At 37.0% G+C, this 21,634-nt stretch overlaps 1 protein-coding gene across 6 annotated transcripts; it reads right to left on the reverse strand.

The window, feature by feature from the left end:
• Positions 1–607: 607 nt before the first annotated feature.
• Positions 608–21,444, reverse strand: STRADB (STE20 related adaptor beta). 6 transcript variants are annotated; one of them, XM_027124098.1, is made up of 13 exons: positions 21,278–21,444; positions 19,090–19,171; positions 18,134–18,230; positions 15,071–15,151; positions 10,093–10,192; positions 6,895–7,016; positions 5,697–5,805; positions 4,694–4,817; positions 3,498–3,669; positions 3,096–3,200; positions 2,692–2,936; positions 1,949–1,991; positions 608–1,441 (listed from the first exon to the last, which is right to left on the reverse strand). In XM_027124098.1, the coding sequence occupies exons 3-13, from the start codon at positions 18,143–18,145 to the stop codon at positions 1,298–1,300; spliced, it is 1,257 nt and encodes a 418-aa protein (XP_026979899.1). In that variant the 5' UTR covers positions 18,146–18,230; positions 19,090–19,171; positions 21,278–21,444; the 3' UTR covers positions 608–1,297. The 6 variants fall into 6 exon arrangements, with proteins under 6 accessions (XP_026979899.1, XP_026979907.1, XP_026979889.1 ...); XM_027124106.1 differs by lacking the exon at positions 19,090–19,171 and adding an exon at positions 19,680–19,811; XM_027124088.1 differs by lacking the exon at positions 19,090–19,171.
• Between the last annotated feature and the right edge of the window lie 190 nt (positions 21,445–21,634).

Below are 21,634 nucleotides of genomic sequence, written 5' to 3' on the forward strand. Positions count from 1 at the left end.
AAATGAGAAGGAGGAGGTTAGTGGAATGAGCTACAGCCCCCACCACTACAGGTGATCTCCGTGCCTCCACTGGCACTCATCTCCTTTCTCTCCTCCACCTTGGCAAGTCTGTGGCTTGCTTGATGGAGTAACCCAAATATCCTTGAGGGGGGCTGGCCAATAAACATGAAAAGATTTGTGTTTCAGACTATTAGTCTATATATTACTGTCTCATTGGTTTTCATTTTTAAGTCTTAATCATTTCAAAATAATTTTTAGTGTAATGTTAAATAAGAGTGTGCAAATAAAGAAAATCTACTAATTGAGGTAAATCCCAACTTATCACAGTCCAAACTACATATTCTTTTTGAGACAGCATATCTCTTTTGCTAATAAGGTAAAACTACTAAGTTCTCTATGTCCTTGTAAGTTGGATCTCCTACAGGAGCAAGAATAATCATATAAAGGGCTGGAAAATCTGCCTCCATTGAATCAAACACCAGGCTGTCCCCAATTCAACAGGTTATATAAATAAATCTGTTTGAGAAAGAGCTTTCCTTGGCAAAACAAATTAGAATGTATGTTTTAGCTTTGTCAAACCACACAAATAAAATTATTAAGTATAAACTCAATTGAATAAATCTTTATTGAGCTCCCACGGGGCGCATAAATTTAGGATCTATAATTTACATAAGTAGAAAAGTGTTACTTTAGCCCCTTAACAATTAAAAAAAGCAAATTACAACTTCTCTATATATTTCAAGTGAATCATTTAATGTGAGTGAGGCTCAGTTTGATATTACCATAAGTATTAACACATGAAAATGGGAAAGTATAAACATTTTCCCTTCTATCAAAAACAGGTTTGATGCCAGGATAAACTAGCCTGTTGGTTTAACAATAGCTGATTAAAAAGGCTAGAGAATCTGGAAGTAAAAAATGTACTTGGAAGCAATGTCCTCTGAGGGCTCATTCCCCTGAGGGCAGCAAAATGCTGAAAAATTTAACTGGCTCAAAAATTATACTGAGAGATCAAAAAGAATAGTCACAGCTTGGGAAAAAATTTTGAGAACAGATGACACTAAATGTAGTTAGATTAATAATTCCAAAGTTTCCCTGGAGTTATAACAGCACTCTGAGCTAACCAAAGGGGCTATAACCTCATGCTCCTTTGAACAGAGTGGTTTTAAATGATAGATTCTCCAGTGCACCAACTGTATTTTCAAGTATAATTCTAGTATTTGTACCTAGCAATACAGAAGAAAAAGCAGCAGGGAGAAAGTGTCAAGTACATAGGACATAAAAGGGTTTGGCAGCCCTAGAATTCCCAGTTTGAATCTTTTTCATCAGGAAAATCCCATTCCGGCTCAGTCCAAGGTGACACTGGAGGTGGTGCTGTTGATGGCCTGTGACAAGCAGGAGGCAACAGTGAAAGTATTGAACTCTGGCTTTCTTCCTTCATCTGTTAAAGAAACTCAAAATAAGGCTGTTGGTACATAAATTCAATACATTAGTTTTTTTTAGTAAATAATAACTTTTAAAGAAATCATGTTAAATGTGTTTAAATTGTTTTTAGGCATTTTCACTTAAACATGCCTTTGATTCTGGTTATCCGAAAACAAGAAGTAACAGCCAAATAAACTGACTTTTATCAGAATTATTTTGCCCTTACATCATTTCTAGCCAATATAGAAAAATAAAATGTCTCTAAGTTAATCAAAATATAAGCTGAGGATAAAGTAACACATGATGATATTCCGTTTGTCTTTACTCATTTTGTTTTGCAGAATGGAAATATTTTAGAAAGTCTATAATTAAACTACCAAAAACGTTTTCTTCTTTTTAACTTTACCTTGTAAGAAAATTATTAAGAATCTTAGTAACCAAACTGTCCCATTAAGCCAACAAAATGATGTGATTTTTTAATAGTATTAAAAAACATCTAGACAACAAAGATAGATCAGCTCACCTGTTTGAAGAAAACATGGGATAATAAACTGCTTGCTGATGGCCTGAAATTTTTTTGAAAAAATTATTTTAAAAAAGACCTCATATTAGAATGTAGATTTTTTTGGTGTAAACTATGTTAGAACTTAGGGTTAGAGCTATAAAACTCAATACACAAAAATTAAAAGGAAAAAATATATGTAAGGAAGCCCAATTCTTAGCTTCAACCTTAACTAATGGGCAGAATTAATTCTAGAGATAACCTTCAATTAGTCTGTGACTTAACATTTATTAGGCACTTACTAATTATAAGGAACTATACTAGGCATTAAGGGGCTTAAAAAAGATTAAAAAGACACACACCTTATTTCCAAAATGCTAACGCATTAGTTATCTGTGATAATAATTATTGTAATAACAGCAACTAACACTCTTGTACTGCTTGGAAGTTTCTAAAATGTCTTAACATAAGTGCAGTAATTAACGTCCAGAAAGATTAACTGATTTTTACAAGGTGACTTGGTTAGGAAATGATACAGCTGAGACTGAAGCCCAAGTCTTCTGACTTCCAATCTAGTATTCTTCCCATTTGCTCATTGTCTCCACTTGCTTTTAGCATTGGTATTTTCTGGATTAGGCTACTGTATAGTTTTTTGATGAAAAGACTGATAAAAGATTTGAATTTGGCAAGAAGGAAATCTCACAAAACTTCTATAAAATACAAGACACAGATGTTTTATGCTATTTAGAAGTGACCAATATTACCTTTTCTCAGGATCTTGCTGCAAACAGAGCTGTACCAGGCTAAGGAAGGCAGGAGAGAATGTTTTTGAGGGCGGTGTTTGCAATCTGTCACTATTTACTGTGTGAGTTCCACTGGAGACATGTACACTTTCTCCAATCCCAGAGTCTACACCTGATCGGGAAATTTTCATTCTGGATTCTGACTGAGGGAAAATACTGATATCCAATGGGCTATAAGGAGGACCTTTCAGTTTCTGTAACAACATCTAAAAGAAAGAAAAATTTCCTTCAGTCATTTTCAGGCAAAATATTAAAGCATTAACAACAACAATAAAGGTCCTAAGAGTCTACAGCAAAGATGTTTAAAAGAAATTATATAGAATGTAAGGGAAGGAAAGTAGTTCAGGGATTTTAGCAGCATTTACCTGAGTCCTGTGCATGTCCTGGAAAGGTACCTGCCCACTGGCCAATTCACATGCTGTAATCCCAACGCTGTAAATATCTGACTTTACATTATATCCATGTAAATCCTGTAGAACAATTAATTTGAAGTCCTTTAGTATAAATAACCTTTAAAAAGTTACATACGTATGCTTTTTTGATAAAGGGTGGTGAATAATAATGGAAAAAACTCATGAGAAATCAAGATATACCTAATATTTGGTATACATTTAAAAATTCCTAACAATAATTTTGACAAGAAAGAATTTAAAAAGTCTTGCAGTAGGCCTTTCATCAATCCAAATATAAGGGCACAACTGTCCTTTAGTCAAACTCAGAAGACACTTAAGACGCATAGACAACCCAATGCAATGGCCACACCTGACCTGTCTCAGTAGTTCTGGACTCAGCCACGGCTGCACTGATGTGCTGAACTGTGGGAAATCATACACAGCCCTATGCTTCTGTCCGTGCTTAACCAAACTATGCAGATGGGACAGGCCAGAGAGGGTCACTAGGCCATCACCAGAAATGAGGATATGGCTGGCTTTAATACTCCTAGAACAAAAAGAAACAATCCTAAATACTAAGAAACTGGCCAATGAAGAAAGGATAAAAATCTGGTCAGAATAAATCCATGTATTCCCTTGGAAATTAAATACTCCTTAGAAGTTATAATTTAAAGTTAAATGCAATATTATCCAATAAAAGATAGCCTCTCATGGTATTAACAAAATTTATAAAGATATGTCTGATGTAAAATTTTCCTTCATCAAATAAATTATAAAAGAGCCTTGTTTTTCATCCTAAACACGGAAACTGGAAACTAATAGAGCAGGATGGCCAATAGTCTGGTAAAGTATAATAAAACCTTGATTAATTAGAATACTGTCTGCTAGAAATCCTCAGTTAACCAGAATGCTGCTAAGAAACAACAAACAGTAAGAAAAAAGCTTTGAGGTGAAACAAACAATAAGAAAACAAGCTTATTTAAAAGCAACTTAATTAAAAAGGAAAACAAAGTCCCAATATATCTTAGAACAGCATTGTTTTTAACATTCAGCCAATTACTTCTGCATGTACAGTTTGGCAACAAGAGAACTGATATTTAGTATGATAATCTCAAAGTGCTACAGAACACTTAAGAAATCAAAGGTTTAGTTACAATCTGTATATGATATAAACATGACATAAAACTGAAAAGCAGATAAAGCAGCTCTTTATTTGCTTAAGGAAAAAACAAAACACAAGAGTTAACTAGGATCCCACTCCCCACAGCTTATACCCCAAACAGATAGGTTCTTGAAACCCTCATTATTGGGACTTGAGCTGTGCGAAGACAGGCACTCCATCCCAGCATGGAGCACAGCACTTGGCACAGAGGAGGTGGTCTGAACATTTCTGGTGAATGAACTATAAAATGTAAGCATCTACTATACCTACTGGTCCCTTCCTCCCTCAATTTTCGTTTGCAAGTTTCCTATCCTCCATTCTAACACTCAACTGCTCCTTCCTAAAAGCTCCCTAAAAGACTTCTTCCTCTCAAATTCTTTCACTTTGTAAAATACAAATAAGTAAATACCTGTGAATACAGCCATTTTGATGCAGATAGTTCAACCCTCTCACTGCTCCAAAGAGAATGTTTCTTATTAAAGTTTCACTCATTCCTTCAGGAAAGTAAGTCCTCAAGAGTTGACTTGCTGAACCTGAAAGAAACCCCTGAAATCTTTAGATGAACACTGAAAGTGATTTTGCTTCTAGCTATGTTTTAAATGTTCTTATCAACCATAAACACACACACACGTACACACACATGCTCGCATGCACACGTGTTACATTTTAGAGTCTAATCACTTTCTTATGCCAAGGTAATTTTCCTTCACCAATCTTTAAAAAGACTTTTCTAATGACATGCTAGAGATTAGGAAAGTGAATTAACAATATTCAATATTACTAAAAAAATACATACTGTGTGAGAACATATATATTTTAAATCCACAGGCAATTCACAAAAGCTATCCTAAAAATCAAAGCTCTAGAATCCATTCATTTATTTATTCAACACACCTACTGAACACTACTTGTGCTAGGTATCTTATGAGCACCTGGGGATACCAAAATGAAAAATACATACATGATCCTGCCCTCGAGAAGCTCAAATCCAGTGAAGGAGACAGGTACACACACACATGTTTACAATACAGTGAAATAAGTTTACAATGCAGAGAAACAAGGACAGGGATGGTGTGCACAAGCAGAAAAACTACTTTTGCTTGAAGACTAACAGCAGCTCTCCACTGAGAGAGAGGAAGGAAACTGAAGGGAAAAAGACAGCTCGTTCAAAGGATTGACTTCTTGGAGAAGCAATCAGTGGTGGTTTCAATGATCATGAGACCCATTTACTTTTTTTTCTGAAAACTAAAATTCAACATGAACCAGATATAAAAATATATCATGAAATCTAGAATTGGCCATCAGATTTATAAATTAAAAGTAGTGAATCATAAATCAAAGATCACACTCATCCTTAATTATAGCATCCAGGCTAAACCATGAATTATTTTACCTAAAATGAGTTTTCTTACCATAGGCCATAAAAGGAGAAATAACCCAAAGCCAGCTGCCAACAGTGAAAACAGTCCAGTAAGTTGTAATATTGGGATGCCGGAAAAAGTGGGATAGAATCACTGCTTTCTAGTATAGAAACACAGAGACAAGACATTTAAAAACAACCTTTTTAGCTGATTCACGTTGTTACAAAGCAGAAACTAATACACCAGTGTAAAGAAATTATACTCCAATAAAGATGTTAAAAAAAAAAGAAGGGAAAAGTAAATAACAATAAAGTGGATTTAAATAATAAAACAAACCCCCAAAACCCAACCTTTTTCCTCATTATGAAGATAACAGCAGTAGTGGCAGCTTATTAGTACCAATAATGGAGCTTATTAGTACTAAGCACTGTTCTTAGTGCTATCATGTCTTTAAATCTCACAACCACTACACAAAGTATGTGACATTATAATTCCCATTTTACAGAAGAGGATACTTAGAAACAAGTTAGAAAACTTGTCCAAAAGCACATAATTAACGAAAGTAGGATGTGAACTTATTAGACAGTCTGACTCCAGAGGTCACAGTCAATAACTATACTGTGTTCTTATGATAGAAACATTTAAAAAATACATTAAAATATGAGTATAAAAGTCACTTCTAACATTAAATCATAGAACCACTGTTAACATTTCAGTATAATTTCTTCCAGTCTTCTTCTGTGCAATATACATGTGCACATATAAATAGTTAAAAAATTGGGATAATATCAAAACAAAATCCTTTCCCTCATTATATCAAAAATGATTAGTGACAACTGAAATGGTATTATAATATTCCTGAAATGCAATCTGTTAAAATTTATCAATTCAGAAGCTAGTTTTACTTAGCTGGAAGAAAAGGAAACTGTTTGCTTTTGTTTTTTTATTTTCCTATACGATTATTTGTGACTGGACTGACGAGGGGTATTTAAATAAATTCCAGACCAGTGTTCCAAATACGATATTCATTTGAAGGAACTTATAGTAGTTACCAAAGTTTGAATATATTTGCTCTTTCATGGATCTGGCTTCCAAGTATTCTTTCCATTTCTGTAATTGCATGTTTATTAGAAGAAAGAAATCTACCTTTCTCTAACAGAACTACTAATTTGTGAAAAAAAAAATTATAGGTGTAATCTCCTCAAATAGACATTAAATTAAATGTATTTTTTTTTTTTTGTATTGTTACCTGTAAAGCTTTCAGGCGTTCTTCAGTGCAGTTTTCCAGATTTGTAATTTTTACTGTGACCAGTGTTCCTGTAGGAGTATGCCGTGCGAGATGGACGGAAGTCAAGTTGTCAAATCCTCTTCCTATAATCAGACGTAAAACTTGTGTTAATGACGAAAGGAAAAAACTGATAATCTGGACTTCATCAAAATTAAAAATTTTGCTCTTCAAGAAAACTGTTAAGAAAATGAGAAGGCAAGCCACTGATTGAAAGTATCAACAATATTTATATCTGACAAGACTTACACACAGAGTACTATATAAAGAACTCTTATAGCTCTATAATAAATGACAAACATCCCAACTAAAAATTAGGCAGAAGATTAAATAGGTAAGCCACAAAAGAAGACACAGAAGTGGCCAACAAGCACATGAAAAGATGCTCAAAATAGAGGAGTAGGAATTAAACACAATATACCATTACACACCTATTGTAATGGTTAGTATTGTGACTTGATAAACAAATTGTTACATTCTAACAATGGAATGTTACTCAGCAATCCCCTACTCCCAGTCCCTGGCAACCACTGATGTGATTTTTGTTTGTCATGTAAGTAGTATCATAGCAGTTTTTTGTGTCTGGCTTCTTTCACTTAGTATAATGCTTTTGAGATTCTTCCGTGTTTCAGTAGTTAATTTCTCTCTATTGCAGAGTAATAATCCATTATATGTATATACCACAATTTATTTTTATCTATTCATAAATTGATAAACTTCGGTTGTTTTCAGTTTTTTGTGACTACAAATAAAGCTGCCAAAACCATTCTTTAAGTAGACATATGTTTTCATTTCTCTTTGGCAAATACCTGCAAGTGGGATGGCTAGGTCGTGTACGTTTAACTTTATAAGAAGCAGTCAAACTGTTTTTGAAAGTGGCTGAACCTCTTTGCATTCCCACAAGCCACGTATAAGTAAGTACTGCAGTGACTTGACATACTCACCAGCATTTGGTGTTGTCAGTTTTTAAACTAAAAACACCTAGAATGGTAATCTATTAATAGACACCTAATAAATGTTAGTTTCCTCCCTCTCTCCACAGTCACCAAATTCTGTCACTTTTATTGTTGAAATGCAGTTAATCTGAAATTCATCCCTTCCTCCCCAGCGACAAGCATCACTTGCCTTAGCTCAAGTCCTGTCCTTGTTCTCTGGATAGATGCAGTGACTTCCTCACTATGCCCTGCATTCTCGATCAGGACATGCACCAAAACTACTGATGGAACTACTTCAAAAGCCTGTGCCTAGTTCCCATTCACCAGAAATTTTGATTCAGGAGGTCTGTGATGGGATATAGGCACTGCAATTTTTAAAAAGACTCAGGTGATGAGGATGATACTCTGGCTGTAAATCCCTGATATACTATATCTTCCAGATTGCTGCCTGGAACTGCTGCCAGTTGTCCTTCTAAATTCAACATTTTATCAAAAGAAAGGTACTACTGTGCAGCAGCTGAGAGCTTAGACCTTACAGTCACAAGAGTTTGCTTTCAAATCTCTAACTGTATGACTATTACTTAAATTCTCAGAGCCTCAGTATCCTCATCTGCAAAATGGGAGGGCTAAAGGGGTGAAATGAAAAAATACATATAATATGTTCAGCCTGATGCCGATTAGATGCTATTATTATCATCATCACTATTCCACAATGTCTCTCTAGTAGAGACGATAAATTCCAAACCTTTCCTTAAATCCACTGAGTAATGAAGTTGGTACGTTGCGGGGCTGACAGAGAGAGTCTGAACTTCTATATATATATCCCCCATATGAGTTCTTTCACAATGGTTCCAAGCCTCCTTTTTCAGATTTACCTACTCCTACTGCCTACTCGCCCTATGTTCCTGAGTCTAGGCACAGAGCAGCTATGTGATAGTCCTTCCTCAATCACCTATTCGAGTAAATTATTTTTTTACCTTTTTTGGATTGACACCATCTGAAAAGTCCTTTCTAATTTGGGGGCATTTTCCACCAGTGCTATTTTAGAAAAGGTCAAATCCTTATTTCTCTTTTGGTCACCTTGACCTGGGCATGGGAGGGTCAATGACATAAGCTTGGTCAATGGAGGATGAAGTGAGTGACAAAAGAAGCAGAGGCAGTCAGAACTCACACTTAAAACTTAAAACCTTACCTAAAATCCCATTTTTAGTAGAAACTTTTTTCAGTTAAGTTGGAACTCACCAGTGGGGCCCAACATCATCTAGTGGGGTTAAAGTACCCTACTAGTGTACATTAACTAGGCTGCTCTTATGCTGTGACCCAGGCTACAGTTCTAGTCACATAGTTTCTCTTGGTTTCTTCCAAGCCCATTTCTCTAGCCAATGATTCTGTGAGTTAGCAAAATTGTTCAAAAAATTCTTTTAGTTTAAGTAGTCAGGACTGTTTGTTGTTTGAATAAAAACCCTGACTAGAATATTTAGTAAACTTTTCCTCATGCTTCAGGATCCAGCCCTTTTGCTATCTTCCCTGACTCCTAGAAGAGTCGAGATGCACAGGTGAACGCTCCATCTTCTCTGTTCCCATAACACTTGGGAACACTTTACTATAGTACCTTCCAGTGCATAAGACAAAGCTATCTTTCATGTTCGTCTTCCCAGAGAGGATGTGAACTCTTCAAGTGTTTTACATGGCTTTATATTCCTAGCACCTAAGATAGTATCTCTTTGTATTATTTAAGAGATGTTTCTGAATACTCAGAGCAACTTTTCACAGGTATAAGGCTAAAAACAATAACTCAGCCAGTTCCAAACTTAACTGAAAAAAGTTTCTACTACGAATGGGATTTTAGGCAAGGTTTTAAGTTAAAAGAAAGTAATTTGGTTAAAGGACTGTAACTGAAAAGATTTACATGATTTGGTTTAAATCAGACAAATGATCAGAAGTTCCCCAAAATAAAGATACAAATAACAAATGCTTAGATTATTTAGTGTCTTCCTCCTCTACAAGTACTTCAGTGAAAAAGTAAAAATTCTAGAAGGTAATCTTGAAAAAAATCTGGGCTACTGTTTTAGGACAGATAAAATTAACAGATCCGTTTGACTGACACAATTAACATTTAGTTTTATGCTGTCGGTAACAAGAGAGACCTGCTTACAAAGTAATCTTTTTGTCATCAATTTCATTTCTAACAATGATGAGTCAATTATGTGCAATCCAGAATGATTACCTATTTCCACTTGGAGTTCATAGTGAGAAACGTTGGTGGAACAGATAACTTCACTGGCTCTAGTGGATGGAGGCAACAAGGAAAGGGTTGGCTCATCAACCTGCATTGTTTTAAAAATATGAAAACAAAATAGGTATAAACTTTTTGGCGCCCCAATTTGGTCCCCTACTCCAATGTAAAATACTGATATTGTCTTTTCAAACACACAAGTGCTCATTAAGAAGGCACTGAAAAGGTGGCTTAAGAGACTGTTTTAAGATCCAAAAAGTATTTACAACAGCTAATAAGGGATGCTAGTTATAAAGCTATCAGCCTGTGAAGGGGGAGAGGGCTAGAAAAACAGATTTACAGGTAGTGAAGAATACTTTTCAGCACAATTTCCAGGAAGCATTCTTAGGAGTTGCTAAGAATGCCTGTTGACTCTTCAGGGTATCTAATAAATATATCAAGGGAAGAAATGAAAGGACCTATGAGGAATATTCTATTCTGGTGCTTTTACTTCAAGTGGTTGTCAGTTACAATCATTACACATACATGTATCTGCTCAGCTAATGGAGGTGTTAACAGTCAAGGAACAATTTCCATACTAAAACCTATTCAAAGAAGCTGAAGAAGTTTTTCAAAGATGAAATGAATCAGAAGGGAGGTCAGAAAGAAAAATAAGCCTCAAGAGATGGGAGAACAGGATAGGGTACAGAAGTCCTGAGTTAATGACCATGTACCACTATGGCCTTTCACAGGATACTATGGAGTCAGAGTGCTAGGTCTGCACCAGATCCCAGTGGCATTGAAATAACATGCACACAGGAGAAAGAAGAGGCCAACACCACTGGCATCATATGATAGCCATGAGGATCTCTAAAAGGACACCAGTACTCAGCAGCCTTTACAGGCACCAGCAGGTGGCAAGAATCTCGTTACTACCTCCAAGGTAAAGAGAAGGAAGAAGGGAGTTAGGAATGACATTACTATTTACTAGGAATTCTGCTAACTATTTTTTACATTTGATTCTACATGTTCCCCAAGCTTTTAAGAGAGCAGAAAAATATAATTGTAAGCTCATGGTAAAAGGTGAATAATCTGCTAGAGGGATGAAAGGCTATAAAAAGAAATTCTACCATACGATTGGAAATAATCCCAATGAAGAAAGAAATCTAAATAAATCAATGCAATTTCTTTAGAACAAGTAGTCTTAAACTCAGATTTAAAGAACACATATAAGAGAGAGAAAGAAGAGCATATAGCAGTTTAAAAAATGTTTAAAGTGATAAGCTATAAGTCTGCCAGGAAGGCTAGAGCACAGAATGAACTGAGGCTTACAGTTCACTGCTTGAAAAAAATGGCATCAGATTACCAGATGATGGATTGAAATAAGGCTAATCAACCTCTAGTTTGCTTCCCTCAACTCCATCAGGGAAATAGTCTTCTTTAAACTAGAAGCACTTAGATTGTAATTAAGTAGCTGAAGCTCAAAACAGGTTGTTTTAAATAGGTTCAAACCTCCAAACCAAAGACAATTACATCTAGGATATTAAGTCTGCAAATATAGTAAAACTCAGATGAGAAACCCAAATGGAAATAGTCAAACATTGACTCAATTTTCAAAAAAGAGAAAAAAGGATAAAGGGGCAAGTTTGATGTTGTTGCCCAGTAAGGTCTGGTATCAAATCACTACACAAACAAGTTATGGACATTTAAGAAAACAACACGGTAATCACAAGAAGACAATATAGGTTTACTAAGAGTAAATCATCTTAAAACTAACCTCACTTCTCTTTTTGATTTCATGACTAGTTAGAGAATTAGAAAGCAAAAATCATGGCAGGGTCCTTGTCCTTGTCAAACTTTTTAATAACTTTTTGAACTAAAAATTCAAAAGACCTGGTTAATGAATAATCTGGGAAAAAAGTCATGAAAACAATACCATTTACAATAGCACCAAAAAGAATAAAATACTTAGAAATTAACTTAACCAAGGCAATGAAAGACTTGTACAATGGAAACTACAAAACATTGCTGAGAGAAATTAAAGAAGACATAACTGAATGGAAACATACCTCATGTTCAAAGATTGGAAGACTTAATATTATTAAAATCTCAAGGGATCCTGAATAGCAAAAACAATGTTGAAAAAGGAACAAAATTGGAAGACTCACTCTTCCTGCTTTCAAAACTTACTACAAAGCTACAGTAACTAAAACAGTGTGGTGTTGACACAAAGACAGACATATAGAGCAAGAGAACAGAATAAAGAGCCCAGAAACAAACCCTCACATATATGGTCAAATGACTTTTGACAAGTGTGCCAAGACCATTCAATGGAGCTAGGACAGTATTTTCAACAAATGGTGCTGAGAAAACTGGATATCCAGATGCAAAAGAATGAAGTTGGACCCTTACCTATACAAAAATTAACTCAAAATGGATCAAGAAAATATTTGTAGGTCATACTTCTGATAATGTTAATACCCAGAATATAGAGAGAACTAAAATTCAACAACAAAAAACAAACAACCCAATTAAAAAATGGGCAAAGGACTTTGAATAGACATTCTCCACAGAATACATGTATGTGGTCAATAAACACAGGAAAAAGGTGCTCAACATCACTAATCATTAGGGAAATGCAAGTCAAAACTACAACGATATACCACCTCACACCCTTTATGATAGCTGTTATCAAAAAAGCAGAAAATGAGTATCGGAGAGGATGTAGAGAAACTGGAACTCTTGTGCTCTGCTGGTGGGAATGTAAAATGGTACAGCCACTGTTGAAAACAGTATGGTCGTTCCTCAAAAAATTTAAATAGAATTACCATAGGATCCAGCAATTCCACTTCTGGGTATATACCTAAAAGAATTGAAATCAGGGTCTCAAAGAGATATTTGTACTCCCACGTTCATAGCAGCACTATTCACAATAGCTACAATGTGGATGCAACCCAAATGTCCACCAACAGATGAATGAATAAGCAAAATGTAGTATATACATATAATGGAATATTATTCAACCTTAAAAAGTAAGGAAATTCTGCAGTATGCTGCAACACTAGTGAACCTTGAGGACATTATGCTAAGTGAAAAAATCTCAGTCACAAAATAACAAATACAGTTTGATTCCACTTATACTGGTACTGAGAGTGGTCAAAGATCAGAGACAGAAACTAGAATTGTGGTTTCCAAGAGGCAGGGGAATTATAAGGGAAGGAGGAGCTACTGTTTAATAGGTACAGAGTTTCAGTTTTACAAGATGAAAAGAGTTACAGAGATGAATGGTGGTGATGCTTGTACAATATTATGAATGTATTTGATGCCACTGAACTGTACACTTTAAAATGGTTAAGATGGTAAATTTTATGTTATATGTACCTAGCACAATAACCCCTCCTGCAAAAAAAGCAGCACTTGTGGAAATTTCCTGAGTTCTAGGCCTCTAACAGCAAGGAGTCAACAACAGACACTTTACTTTCTAAACACTAGCTGTCTGAAGGGTAATACTTGAATGAAAACTAGGATTGGATACTATATCCTATTGTACAACAAGGTACGTAACTAGAAGACTTTACAGTATTAGCGAGTAAAAAGCGAAATGACAAAAATGATGACAATTGAAGATAAGGTCAGAATAAATTTAAAAATAGGATTAACTGGGATAACTCTATTTTGTAGGACTAAGGTATCTGCAAGGCAGGTTCTATTTTATAGAAAGAATTATAATATAAAATGAAAATTAAGAGATTTAGAGGGGAAGATCCCAGAGAAATATTTATTTCTCAGCATGTTTCTTTAAATATTATTTAATACATCAGGCATTGCCCAGGGATGATAAAGATAAAAAAGACAGGATGCCTATTTTATGGGGATCATGTGGAAAGACATATACATCAATCATTGTGAGATAATATAGTAAATGCCATTTTATGAGGATGTCTAAGATCTGTAGGACCATAATAGAATTAAAGGTACAAGAGCAAAGGCTTCAGAGATGTGATACTTGAGCCAACTCTTTAAGCACGAGGAAGAATTTTAGAGGGGTATTTTAAGCAGAAATAAAAGTGTGTGCTAAGATTCAGTAGCAATAAATGAAACTCAAACATTAGACATATTCCATACCATTAAGAGTCCTTATAAAACACTAACAAGTTTAGGCTTTATCCCATACGCTTTAGGAAACCAATGGCAATTTTAAAGCTGGAAAGTGGCACAAACAGGCCTGTATTGGTAACAGTGTTGAATACTGATCTGAGTGGGAGAGGAGGTTATATGTGTATCTAGGAAACTAGAGGCAATGTGTTTACCTGCAACAGTCCAGGTGAGAGATGATGAGATTTGAGTAGCAGCAGTGATCAGGTGAAGGAGGGGATGGACTCAAGGGCATTTCAGAGACAGATCTGTAAGACTTGGTGTGTAACTAGATGTGAGGGCAGAGGAAGAGGCAGTGTGAGGATAACTCCAAAGTTTCTAGTTAGGGTGATTTAGTAGATGGATTTTCATTTGCCAAAGCAGGAAATTCAATAGGTCAGTGAAGTTTTGAGAGATTAAGGTTTTACTCAAACTGCACAGAGATGCCTTTGAAAACTCTAACCAGAGGAATTCTACAGACTCATCTGGTGCCCAGGAAAGAGTCCAAAGTTGCAGGTAAAAACTTAAGAATCATCAGTCCTACCTGATGACAGGGTCCCCTCACAACCTAAAGGAAAACCTCAGGTAGCTCCAGACAATCTGAAATCTGAGCAACTGAAACCACAGGAGCCAGTGAGACTGCTTAGGGAGAGTCTGTTTAGGCAGAAGAGCAGAGGCCGATTACAGACTTCTGGAGAATAGCTTATGTAGAGGAAGAAGAAACAGTAAAAGAAGAAAAGTGAAAGAAGAAAGAAGTAAAGAAAAAGAGATATAGGAGAACCAGAAATTATATTCTGTAAAATGGTGTCACGGAAGGCAAAAGAGGAGTATTAATTGTACTTAACCATTTTCTTACCAAGTTTTGATGGGTACTGGTTTCAGACTGTTTTTCAGGTCTGAGTGATTCAACTTGTGTTCGTGAAGTGCAGAAACAATCCTGTAAATTCAGAAATACACTAAATAAGTGAAAAATAAGTCACAAGATAAGGGTGGCACGTGGATACAAAAAAGTCTGTTGACTGGGGTGAGGAGCAGAGAGAAAGGGCAACGTGCAGGAACCTGAACTGGAGCCAGGATTCATACTGTGGAGGTAGACAGTATGGGAGAGAATGGAGAAGCAGCTGGGTATGCAGAAGACAAATTTCATATCTGCTATAACTTTACTTGGCGCTATCTCTGATTCTTGCCCTCTACCCTGGAGGTAACAACAGCAATTCATTTTTACTGCTGGTGTTAATTTTTAACCCTTTCGTAATCTTTGCAGTGTTTTTCTGAATATTTAGCTAGAGATGTATTCTGCTATGCTCACCATATTATTTTTATCTTGATCCTCAGATTTTCTTTTTCCCTTAAGTGTGGGAACCATGTTTATCCACATTAAACCACACATTGAATATATCAATACTTGGAACCAATTTTGTTCCGTAAGGTGATAAACATCTCTAACCAACTCAAATCAAATTAAGAGACTTAGTTCCATTATCACAATTTACATTTTCCTGCATTTCAACTCAGTGTTCTGTTATCACGTATTGTCAATAAAGAAATGTAACACCTACACACGTTAGTGGCGTGAAGCTGATGTTATACTTATTTAGGAAGAAAAGGTATGTCAAAAGAAAAGTATAAACAAATTGTATGAAAGAGACTTTTAATTATTTTCAAGCATCTTATGAACATTCATTTTTATATGAACATTAAAGTATAATATCAAATGAGTCTTTAAGACAAGTCCATCCACGTCTATTCTGCAGTCACTTACTTAATCAAACTTCCTTTAGCTTAAAATATGCCAGAATTTCTCATTAATCAAACTAATCATTTTCCCAGTTAGCCTAAATTACTGATTAAGTTGAATTCCTACAGTCTGTACATATCAATCTTACCAAAATAATTTGACATATATCCCCACCGTTTTATGTAAAACTCGCCCCTGAAGAACAGGAGCTAACAGTGTCAAGGTAGCTGTAGAATCACTTCCTTTGCAAAGTTTCTATTGGTTTGTGTAGGGTGAATAAAATTTACAATAAAAAAAATTACAATAAAAGTTTTTGAAGACACTTAATACTGTCGTTCATATAAAAAATAGCCACCAGTTACATCATTTATATATTATATTTGGTATTTACATATATTTTCCAACATTTGCCCTGAATCTTTCACAATAATCATTCATACTATTGTGTGGGAAAGGGTTAGCAGGCCTAAAACTGCTCTCCTTGGAAAGGCCTGTTTGCAAGGTTGACCCTTGGCTGGTATTTAGGAACTCGGATTTTGGGAGGGTTCCCACCATTCCCCGGTAAGAATGGATCATGGTGTGCCTAAACTGTCTATGCAAACAACATGGTTTATGCTGAACACCTGCTTTCTTTCTGGGAGTCTGGAATTTTGTTCCTGCTGCTCCTTTGAAAACACCACTTCTTAGCTGTCAAATAGAGGTAAAATTTGAATGAGGAAGAATCCTTCATAAGCAAAAACATTAACTTTATCTCAGTTACACAAATATCTCACTGAGGAGAAAACATGAATGTTTTGATTCAAAGGATTCTAAATATTTCATTGCAAGAAGAATACAAAGTAAAATTATTAACAAACTGAACAAATATAAATGACCCTATCAAATTCTATTTTTCCAAAAATCCATAATTATGAAATAATAGATTAAGTAAGATGTCCTTTCCCCCAAATTTGGAAGCCCTGGGCAACCATACAGCCCTTTGAATCTCAGTATCTCCATCTATCAAATGCCCTTTTACATCTCATCCAACCTACAAACTGACATAAAATTGTTAATCTTAAGTAATCCTTTAGAGCAGGGGTCAACAAACTATGGTCCACGAGTCAAATCTGACCCGCCACCTGTTTTAGTGCATAATATTTTACGGAAACACAGACACATTCATTTGCATTTATTTACATATTGCCTATGGCAGCTTTTTCCAAGAGTAACTTAATAGAGATCACATAGCACACAAATACTACCTGGCCCTCTAAAGAAAAAGTTTGCTGATCCCTGCTTTAGAAAATGAGGTAGATATTTCACCTCAATGTATTTTCCAGATATATAAAGCTCCCCTTTTAAGTAGATAAACTTTACTTTAAACATAAAGTAAATGCATTATATATTTTCCAAATAACTAACAATACAGTCTCCTAACTTCATAGTTCTGCCTCTCAGACTTGGCAAGTGATAGAGTGGATTGGCAGACGTGAGTTTGAGCCCTGGCTCTAATTCTGTGCAATCATGGGCCAAACTCCAAATGAGGATTATACCACCTGCCCTGCTTACAATTTTGAAGACTGAGAGAGCTATAATACATGAAAGCATTTGTAAATTACAAATCATCATACAAATGCACCCACCACTTTTTAAAAGAAATTCAAATATTCAAATAACGTATTATATTCTACATAAGACACAATGAAAGTCCTAAAACTACTTAATCTAGAGTAGATACCATGGACTTAATATAAACAAAAACCACGTTAGTATCTATACATCATATTAGACAATGATCCTAATGTTTCCTGTCTTGTTAAGTCAAGGGGCTTATTTTTCATACTATTTTGCTTGCCTTTAGTCAGATGGAAATTTGTCAAAGGGATTTTTGAAAGATTTAAAGGATAAGGCATAGCTAACTGGATGGAAGAGTAATGTCTAAGGACAGTAAATGTATGAGAAAAGTGGGTATGGGACAAAGGAATAGAAGGAGTATATCAGAAAAGTATAGGAGCTCTTTTTTAAAGAGACAAAAACTCAATGATAATTTAACTCATTTTTAAAGACCAGAAGTCTTTCAGATCAAAATAACATCTCAGAGCCTAAGAATATTCCATCAGAGTATGCCTATTAGGGCTTTGCACTAACATCTAATTACTCTATTGACACAAAATTAGATCCGCGCTTATAAAAACTTACCAAAAGAGACATTGAATCGCTTTAGTTCACAGAAAGTGAGAAAAATCCATCTACTCCAAAGAAGATTTCTGCTTTATCTTCAAGATACAGAAATATCCTAGTATAAAAACAGAAGCAAAATAACTTATATTTACATACAAATGCCTTAAAGATCTAGTTGCCATAAACCCACCACTATTTGGGCAGCTATTCTTTGACACAAGCACTACAGACATTCCTGAAAGGTGTCCTTAAAGAACAGTTCTGTTTACTGAACACTATTTGGGATCTGACATCACAACAGAAAGGTGGAGTGAAGTTGAAAGGAGGTTCTGAATATTTCCAAAGCCTCAATAAACCTGCATCTCTTCTTCCTTATCTTTTCTATACTACTTCTTTACAGAACCCTAAGCAAATGTAAAAACAATACAGAAAGGTAATGTTGGACCCACTTTTAATACAAATGATGCCCAAGAATTTCCAATGGTTCTACTTAGAAGTAAACTTTGAATCTTCCAAAGCTTCCTTATCCGATTAATTACGTATTAAATCATCTAGGGTAACTGACCAGCAAATTTGGGAAAGAGTCAAGATTAGCAACAGAGTAGGAATTAATTACATTTTCTTCTTGCCATGTTTAAAAAAAGATTTTTTTTTCAGTTTTCATGTGAAAATAATATTTTCTGTAGGTTGAATATTTTTTATGATTCTTAGTTCTCATTTCCATTCTTCTTGGAATTTATTGACAGATAGGAAAGATATGCAGATTATTACACAAATAATTCCTGTCCACTTTCACTGATGGAGTATTAATCTCAATAGTTTATGAAGGCTCCAACAGATGCAGAGGTTTAAAATAGTAACTTATTCAGATTGAAGGAGCTACAAAAGCACCACCAAAAGTTTCCAAATCTTTTCTAATAGAAAGGGTGGCAATGTTCGAAACTTGCTAGTGCTGGGTATTCCCTTACACCTACCCAGTATCTCTTTCACCTAAATTGTGGTTCATTATTTCATTTTAATGAAGTCCCCAAGTTTGATCAAGGCATCTGCAAACATCTGAACAAAATTAGAAAGAAAAAGCTTTTGTAAACCATAGATATTATACAGCAGCATCCAATTTTATTGCTAAGAAAAGATGTCAATTTATTCAGGATATTCACTACAAACCAAAGTAAGAGAATGGGAAGAAGAAAAAAACCCAGATGGTTTATTTTTGTCACCTGCCATTCATTACCATCAATTTAAGGCACTGGTGTTTGCTGTTACAAAAGAGGTAATTCAAAACCTGCCCTGCTCACTTTCCAGGGTGATTCGGATCAATGAAATACTTTATCTGAAAGTGCTCAGAACTATCAAATACTGTATCAGTAAGAGCTTGAGAAGATGCTCTGAAAGGTACCAAATGGTAGGACTCATTTGGAAAGTAAGTTGGCAATGTTTTGATAACTATAAAAATGTTCATCCCTTTGACCCTGTAAAATTCTCACTTCTGGTAATCTATTCTAAGGAAACATCCAAGTAAATGAAGAAACTACAAGCATGTAGAAAGTAATTACCCTGTTACCTGAAACGGTCAAGTATTCATCCCACAAGTGTTTAATGAATGGCTGCTATGGGTCAGGCACTGTGCTGGGCACTGGGGACACTCACTAGTGATCGAGGCAGACAAGGCCCTGACCACTTGGAGCATACATTCCTACAAGCAGAAAGATCAGGGATGTCGTGATTAACTGAATTTCCTGGTTCTCAGGAATTTGTTTCTTGCTCTTTCTGTGTAATATCAGTTAAGTTCTTTCTTAAACAACAACAAAAAACCTTTAAACTCCATTACATTATCTATTTTTCAGAAAAACTCATAAGAAGCAGACACAATCTGTGAGAATTGTCAGTACTAAAGGGGTTGCCCACGTGCATGGCTTAATCCCAGAGGATTTTGCTTTAGATGTGACAGACTATTAAGAGATTCTTTTATGAGACATTTTGAGGTCAAGGCAGCAGCTGCCCCCGCTAAGAGACGGGGGTGGGGGTCGCTGGAGGGCGGGGTATAGGTCTGCCGTCATAATTTTCTCCTGCGTGCTCTTTCACTAGGTATGAACATAAACCCTTTTCAAAAATTCATACTTGAGACTTGTATTTCTAAATGTATTTACAAGTACATCAGTGTGGTCCCTCGCAATTATCTCTAAAAAGAGAATTTAAATAAATCTTTCTAAATAATTTAAATTTGTTCTAAAATAGAATGGTTCCTCCGAAAGCTTTAATCTGAAAGGTTAACACTTTCTGCGACAATCGGAAGGCGCATCTAAATTACAGAACTCGGGTTTTGAGTTAATTTAAGCATCCAACAGAGGCCCTTGTTACAGGGAATGCAAAAAAGCCAGATTTAACTCTTTGCGGAGCTTTAAAATTACTGTAATTTTCAAAGTTATCTTGGGAACCCATAAAATCTTAAAAATTATAGCCACGCACAACTCGGTAGAATTTCCAAACTTAGCATCGTGACTCAGGCTTTCAAAAAATATTTACTAAGCGCCTACTGTGTGCCAGGCTCTATCCTAGATAGGCGCTGTCACCAATTCCAATCGAGTTCTGAGGAAAAAGGTACGCGACACAACAAACCCACGAGGGAAAAACACAACGTTGAACTTAAATACCGAGGACGAAACGCGGCTTGAGCGTTCAATTACGTAAAAGCTTCCTTCCGAGTCCTGCTTTGGGGGACTTTGCAGCGAACTCGCAGAAGGCGGCACACAGAGCCGGGCCGGAGGGCACCTTGGGTCTGGAGACTCTGCGTGCCTGTGAGTGCGGCCAAAGGTGACAGCGGCGGGGGGGGGGGTGTGGGGTGGCGCCGCGGGCAGCTGGGCCCCGCGCACCTGGCACCGCCGACCCCAGCAGGCACCACCTACCCCGCACGCAGGTGCCTCGGACGCCACGCGGCCCGGGACGCCGGGCCGAGCCGGAGCCGCGCGGCACGCAGGGGCCGCTCGCCACGCCGAGCCGGACTCCCGCCACGGCTCCGTCGGCCTCCCGGGCTCAGGCTGGAAGCGGGGCGGCGAGTTCTAGCCTCGAGCTTCCGTAGGCGCGCGCTGGCGGAGCCGCGCTCCCTCACTACTTGACCAGCCCGTAGCCCTTCTCCTCCCCAGCCCGGCCTCCCCTCATTACCCTGGCGGCGACTGCGGCCAGCGGCTCTCCTCAGGCGGCCAGCGGTGCGGGGCCCGGGCGCCAGGCCCGCCCAGCGGCAAAGCGAGCGCGCAAGGCCCGCTCGCGGCACAAGCCGCGGAGCCAGGAGGGCGGCGCGACCCGTCTGGCACTGTGGGCCTGGAATTCTGCCCCAACCCCCAGCAGCCCTCCAGCACTGGGCTCGCCCCACCCTGGCCCCAGGGTCGCGGACCCGCCCCCCGCCCCGCCCCCGCCCCGCCCCCGACCCCGGGCTAGAAGCGAGGGGCGTGGCCTTTAGAGATAGGGGCGTGGTCTAGAGGAAACTACAATCCCCAGCAGGTCGTGCGCTGGTGCCGTGCA

This window comes from Aethalodelphis obliquidens, unplaced genomic scaffold, assembly GCF_003676395.1.
Source record: "Aethalodelphis obliquidens isolate GAN/ISIS:26980383/991018 unplaced genomic scaffold, ASM367639v1 scaffold2, whole genome shotgun sequence".
Classification (NCBI taxonomy): domain Eukaryota; kingdom Metazoa; phylum Chordata; class Mammalia; order Artiodactyla; family Delphinidae; genus Aethalodelphis; species Aethalodelphis obliquidens.